The sequence below is a fragment of the Odocoileus virginianus genome, chromosome 6 (assembly GCF_023699985.2).
Source record: "Odocoileus virginianus isolate 20LAN1187 ecotype Illinois chromosome 6, Ovbor_1.2, whole genome shotgun sequence".
In the NCBI taxonomy this organism is placed as follows: Eukaryota; Metazoa; Chordata; class Mammalia; order Artiodactyla; family Cervidae; genus Odocoileus; species Odocoileus virginianus.
The window spans coordinates 5,491,637-5,498,637 of record NC_069679.1 but is presented as its reverse complement, the minus strand read 5'-3'; the positions used below and the strand labels follow the sequence as shown (position 1 = coordinate 5,498,637).

The window sequence follows — 7,001 nt, the reverse complement described above, 5'->3', positions numbered from 1 at the left end:
CCATGAGAACCCCTCCATTGGGGTCCTGCATCCCACGCCCACAATAGGCCTGCTGAGACGTAGCCTGTCTGCCTATAGCTGTGTCTCCCACCAGCACAGTTAACTTGCCACCATTCCTGGGAAGTGACAGCAACTTGAAGCAAAGCAATTAGGATGAAAAAGAGGCCCAGCTGCTTGGGGCCAAAGGAAAATAAACAGACCAGCCCTGTGTGTATTCCACTGCCAAGAGGAGCAATTCTTCATGGGATGATTAGCACTTCAGTTCCTGTTGCCTCCCCTCCACGAGCCTTGGTGCTGCTGCCGTTTTCAGATCCCACTCTTCCCACGGTATACTGTGCATCAGCTCATGAAGGTCTCCCCTGGTCACCTGCCCACGCTACCCACTGCCAGAAATGATACCCCTCTCCTCTGAAATCTGACAGCCTCTCTCTATGGGTTTTCCCTTTGATTGATTGATCATGTGATAGATTCATTTATTCTTTTGATATTCATTGAGTACCATTCATTCATTCAATATCAATATTTATTAAGCCCCTACTATGTTCTATTCACTGTCCTGGTGATACAGCAGTGAACAAACAGACACAAATCTCTGTCCTCATGGAGCTCAACTTCAGTAGATGAAATCGGGAGGAAATGGGACAGGGGATCTGGAACAAACTTGGCTCTCACTCAAGAGAGATGAGACACACCCAATGGTCTAAGCAGAGAAGCAACAGTTTATGGCTGGTGGGTCATCAGGACAGCTCTGCCCATGTGAGCACATTGGAGTGGCCTGCAGGGAAGCAGGCCCTGGATGGAGTGTGGGAAGGGCTGGTGTGTCCTCCTGCCTCTGTCAGGCAGGCTATGTAAGCAAACCAGAAAAATTCCCAGGGAGAGGAACGCCTGGGGTGCAGGTCATCCAGAGTCAGGGTCAAGGAGAAAGTTTACAGAAGACTGGAGAGAACTCCAGAGAATGGGGCTGCAGGGCTCTTGTGGAGGTTCAGGGAAATGCACCTTACTGCATTAAGCTGTGTGTGTGTGTGTGTGTGTGTGTGTGTGTGTGTGTGTGTAGATCTCTCTGGAAGGACTAACTTCTTAGAGTGTCCCTCTGACCAGGCACAGAGAGATTTCAGACTCAGCCTTCTGGGCTCAGTAACCCCTCATATCTCTGTAACTTGCCTTCCTGCACCTGGCCTGCTCCCCCAACACCTACACATAGTCTGGATGCCAGGGCATGAGAGGTTGAGAATCCCAAATCCTGGTCACAGGTCCTTGCTCTTCCACTTTATTGACTGTGTGACTTTGTGTGAAAGCCGAAGTTCTTTCAGGATCCCCATCTCCTCCCAGACTTCCGCTTTTTGTAAACCAGACAGGGTAACCATCTTTGCTAAGGGCGGCAGGCTGTAGGAAGAAATGATGGAGTCTATCTGTGAGGCCAGAAGAGGAGGTGGGCTGGGTTATTAAAACCCCCCCACACCGAGGGAGTATCTGTCAATGTGTCAATGCCGCCCCCACCCCGCCCCCGACACCCCGGGTCTTCATCAGTCATTGACACCCCGGGTCTTCATCAATCATTAACACCCTTTTGTTAATTAATTAATTAACACTCTTTCGAAGGGAGCCATTCACTTCCCAGCTAGATCCTAAGGCAAGAGAACCCAGGACAGTTAATTTTCTTATCTCAGGAGTTAGAGAGAAAGGGCTGAGTCCTGGAGGGCAGATGAACCCCCAGAGAAGAGGTGCAGCGAAAAGGGTAACAGGGAGGGGAGTGTAATTGAGACTGGCAGAACCACTCTGTCCATCCCAGTATGTTAGCAGAACAGGGAGGGGACGCAGCAACAGAAGACAGCACATGGCCCTGGGTTCAAAACCAGGATCTGCTACTTCCTACTCAGGCCTCTTCTGGTCACTGTGACCTTTAGGTGTTTTTTTTTTTTTTTTTTAACTTTAAGAAGGGAGTGTGGATGTTGCCCAGCTGCCTACCACTTAAAATTCTTGCAAAGCTTAAATAAGTCTACTGTGGGAAAACTCTCTGTGAATACTGTGTTATTATTACACACAAAAGGCATCTCAGTAAGGGCTGCTCTGGACCAACGGACAACTGAACCCTGGAGCCAGCAGGCCGGTCCGGGCTGGTTCATGTGGTCAGCTGCAGAAGCTGATGAAGGTCTGTGGGCTGAGAGAGCCGAGGAGCTGGTGGGCCTGGAGACCGGAAGTGTGTTCAGCACCGGTCAGGAGGAGTGAGCAAGGAGGAGAGTGTTCTGCGCTTTAAGAAAAATTATCCGTAACTTGGAAATAGGCAAAAGGAGGACTGTGTGTGCTTTCAGTGTCACTCTGGGGCAGGGTTGAAGCGCTCAGAGTTGTTTAATTCTCCCTGGGTTGGGAAGATCCTCTGGAGGAGGGCATGGTAATCCACTCCAGTATTCTTGCCCGGAGAATCCCAAGGACAGAGGAGCCTGGTAGGCGACGATGGTCCATAGGGTTGCAAAGAGTCGGACATGACTGAAGTGACTTGGCAAGGGACTGGACCTTTGTTCTACAATTTACTATTTTTAAAAACTATTTATTTGGCTGCATCAGGTCTTAGTTGTGTCACATGGGATTTTTCGTTGCAGTGCAGGTTTAGTTGCTCTGTGGCATGTGGGACCCAAGTTCCCTGACCAGGAATCAAACCTGTGTCCCTAGCATGACAAGGCAGATTCTTAACCACTGGGCCACTGGGAAAGTCCCAACAATTTACTATTGATCAGGGTCCTGACTTTGTAGAGTTATATGCTAACTTGTAGCTGCGTATACAAGTATGTATGTGCATGTATGTGAATATGAAAAGGAATTTAGCCCAGTAGAGAACCACAAAATTTATGGTATTATTCTCTATAAGATATTAACCAGCTTCATCTCTACCTTAGCAAACTTATTTTGGTGTATCTTTTCCAACAAAATATACAGACCTCTTGTCTCTCAAATGAACCACTGAACCAGTCTTACTATTTTTTGGTTCCCTTATTAATGAGTTAGATAAATCTTTGACATGTGAATAAAATTACACTTTGATAGAACAAAAAAGTGAGGGGCTCTGTGGCATGGGCCAGGCACTTGGTCACTGAACCTCGTATATCTCATCAGTTGGGAGAAGGTACCCAACTCTGAGGCTGAGGCAGGGCTAGAGTGGGAAGACAGATGAGAAAGTACTCTGCACATCATTCACAGGCTGTACAAATCAGGATTTATTATTGTGACTCATCAGATTAGGTTAATCCAGGCCTGAAAGGTCCCAGGCTTCTAGGTCCAGGGTTTGGGACATAGTTCAGGGGAAAGGCAGCAAGGGGCAGCCTAGACACTAGGCTCCTTGCCCAGGAGGTGCCCGGCTGATGCTGTACTCGCCATTTGTGATGAGGCCAGGATCTCCCACAGGCCTTGCATCTTGGAGGACGGAGACCATTTAGGACCACTCAAAGAAGTCTGCCCAGGGGCATGGAGCAGCCGGATGATGGAGCTGGGCATCTGACCAGAGATCAGGGTAGGGGTATGCTAAAGGAGAGATAAGAGTCCTAACACCAGAGGTCAGCACCAGGCCCCTAACTAGTGGTCGCTACAGCCTGGGGTCTTTTAGGACCTCATGTTTTTCTTTCTTTAAAAAAATTTTTTTTTATTGAAGTATTTACAATATTGTGTTAATTTCTGGTGTACAGCAAAGTGACTCATATATATATGTCTGTATATACATATATTTTTTCTTATTCTTTTCCATTATGGTTTATCACAGGATATTGAGTATTATTCTCTGTGCTATACATAAGTAGGACCTTGTTTCTTATCCATTTTGTATATAATAGTTTGTATCTACTAAACCCAGACTTTCAATCCTTCCCTCCCAAGCCCTCCTCGTCCGTGGCAACTCCAAGCCTGTTCTCTATGTCTGTGAGCCTGCTTCTGTTTCATAGATAGGTTCATTTGTAGGATCTCATCATTTTATTCTGCAGGTAGGAAAGTGCCCCAGCTCAGCTGACAGCACAATAAGATCTCTGTTCTTGCTATCTGCATATGTGCACAGCTGCACGGATGTGCACATAGACACATGGACAATGATGTCAGCCAGGGGTCCAATGAGCAATGCAGGTAGTCAAGGTTGGGAACAGCCAACCCTGCACGGAGGAGGTAGGTACAGAGGCAACAGAGCGAACGGCATTCCAGGTCCAGGGAATGGCAGCAATGGAGGCTGTTTGTTTAGTTACTAAGTCCTATCTGACTCTCTGCAACCCTATAGACTGTAGCTCACCAGGCCGCTCTGTCCATGGGATTTCCCAGGCAAGAATACTGGAGTGGGTTGCCATTTCCTTCTCCAGGGGATCTTTCCGACCCAGGGATCAAACCCATGTGTCCTGCCTTGGCAGGCAGATTCTTTACCAGCAGAGCCACCATCAGACCTGCTCTAAATTGGTCTCATACTTTGAGTAACCTGAAGTCATGAAAATTAACAGTCCACTGCCCCTGGGGTGATGACAAAAAAGGCAGTGGGTAAGAGACTTCTGACTGGGTTCTCTCCTGTGGGCCCACATCCCATTAAATGGTGCGGGGATCTCTTTCTCCCTCACAGGTCTCACTCCAGGGGCAGCTCAGTTTCCCTCTCCACAGGCCAGGCCAGCCTCGATGCCTCCCCAGAGGCCTCCATCTATAGCTGCTCTGCCTCAAAGGCAGGGCTCACAGACTCTTCCCATCTGCCCAACTTTCCCTGTCTCTCCTCTTCTGAATCTCCCCCTTTAGCAGCTAATTATCCTGTCTGTCTTAGTACAGTTTGTTTACCATTCTCCTGCCTGGAATAACATATGTTCCCTCTCCCTATTTTCCCTTTGTCCTGATTTCTTCAGTACTTTGTTTTATTATATTGCAGGGTTTGTTTCTTGTTTGTTTTTGTAAGTTGCCTTGAGCCCTCTGTGGATCAAGACAAGTGCATGTAAACCCTCTGTTGTCCTGGGCTAGACTCTAAGCTTTTGAACCCCTGTCTGGTAACTACAGTCACATTAGGCCCAGTGCCGTAGTGAGCACACAGTAGGTGCCTAATTCTTACTTGACTGGCAGTTTCATTAACATCACTTAACCCACTCCCAGCCGGTCCTTAATTACTGGCCCTTTAACACACAAGCCTGGATTATTGAAATCCTATCTCCCATCCCTTCCACTGATATTGTGACCCACCAGCTCTCAAGAGAGTCCAAGTAATTTGAGGGTTGAGATCCCCAGTCTACGCTTCCTGAGATTCTTGGATACCTTCACACAACCAGAAGTCACAAGACCCTGGACATCTCAACCAGGGCCTGAAGTTCCCGGCAGCTCCTAAGGTCAGTCTCATAGACTCAGCCATAACTCACAGAAGACTCTGGGCATCTAAGTTCAAAAGTCCAGCCCAAGGATCACAGTTCTGGGGTTGTCGAGGCCACAGGGCCCCGGGCACCCGGAGGCAGCCTCAGGAGAAAGGTCTGCAAGGAACCGGGCCGTGGGAAGCCAGCCTTCTCCCTAAGCAGCCGCCAGGAGCCGCCCTCGATGGCATAGAGCAGGGTGAACACGCGGTTGACCGTATAGACGGTGTCGCCGCGCACCACGGCAGTGAAGAGCGCGCCTTTGCTGTTCACGAACTGACCGGGCAGCGCTGTCCACTGGCCCGTGGCTAGGTTGAGGCAGTCGATGGCGCAGTGCAGGAAGTCATCCTTAGGTCCGTTACGCACCACGTAGAGGCTGTCGCGGTGGGCCACCATGCAGTGGCCATAGCTCTGTGGGCGCCGCAGCTCGGCCACGGGCAGCCACTCATCAGCCCGCACGGTGTACTCCACTACGGCCGTCGTGTCTGCCGGCTGCCACAGACACACGAAGAGGCGGCCGCGGGCGTGTGCGCAGGGTACCCCGGCAGCTGGCTGCGGCAAGTCGGCCATGAAGCTCCAGCAGCCCGAGGCCGGGTCGTAGCGCTCCACCGAGCTCATGGCTGTCCTCTGGAACTCACCCCCGATGGCATAGAGGTGGCCCTCGAAGCCGGCCAGTGCCGTGTCGTAGCGCGGCTGGTGGGGGCTGGGGAACTCGCGCCACGTTCCGCCGTCGGGGTCGTAGCAGAAGCCCAGGTCCACCACCTCCTTGTTGGGGCCCCGCACACCCCCCACAATGTACAGCTTGTTGCCCAGCGTGGCCACGCCAGCCAGGAGCGTGCTGGCCTCCAGGGGCAGCGCGGCCAGCGTGCGCCAGGTGTCCTCCTCCTCATCCAGGTAGCACATGGTGCGCGAAGGGTCCTCCAGGAAGCCGGGCGCCGGCGCATGTGTGCTCACGGCCACGTAGCTGCTGGGCCGCAGCGCCGCCACGTAGGTGCGGGCCTCGGGCAGCGCCAGCTCGGCCGCCAGCTCGTGGGCGCCGTCGCGGATGAAGAGCGCGGCGCTGTGGAAGACGTCGTGCAGGCCGAAGGCTGCGGCCGCGTCGCACAGCAGCGCGCAGTTCTCCGACGTGAGGCTGTGCTCTAGGAAGCGCGCCAGCGCCGGCGCCTGCAGGAAGGCGGCGCACTCCACGGCCTGCAGCAGCTCATCGGCAGCCGCCAGCGCTGGACGCTCACCGCGCAGCACCCGCAGCGTGGTGCGGAAGCCGTCCGGGCTCAGCGCGCCCAGGTGCACCTCGGCGGCGCGCGCCTCCCTCATGCCCGAGCGGAAGAGGCCGCTGAAGAAGCCGCAGTGCTCCACTAGCAGGGCCCGGTCTGCCTGGAAGAGTTGGCTGCCCACCCACACTTGCACCGGGGTCTCTGGGCCCTGCGGCATGGCGGGCTCGAGGGGCAGAGGCCACCTCCGGGGGCCTGGACGCAGCGGCCACCCACACTGGGGCTCCCCCGCAGTGACAGAAACTTCCCTCGGGGGATATAAATATCTCCCTGGCTAAAGATAGTAGGGCTCATGTGATGTGGTGGCCAGCAGGCTGGATGGCCGAGGGCCCGGAGGGCATCTGGACACCTGCCGGGTCACTCACTTCCGTGTGATAAATAATAATAATAA

At 52.6% G+C, this 7,001-nt stretch overlaps 1 protein-coding gene across 1 annotated transcript; it reads right to left on the bottom strand.

Annotated features, from left to right (window-relative positions):
* Nucleotides 1-3,224: 3,224 nt before the first annotated feature.
* KBTBD13 (kelch repeat and BTB domain containing 13) lies at nt 3,225-6,770 on the bottom strand. The gene has a single exon (XM_020893472.2). The coding sequence runs from the start codon at nt 6,768-6,770 to the stop codon at nt 5,394-5,396; it is 1,377 nt and encodes a 458-aa protein (XP_020749131.1). The 3' UTR covers nt 3,225-5,393.
* Between the last annotated feature and the right edge of the window lie 231 nt (nt 6,771-7,001).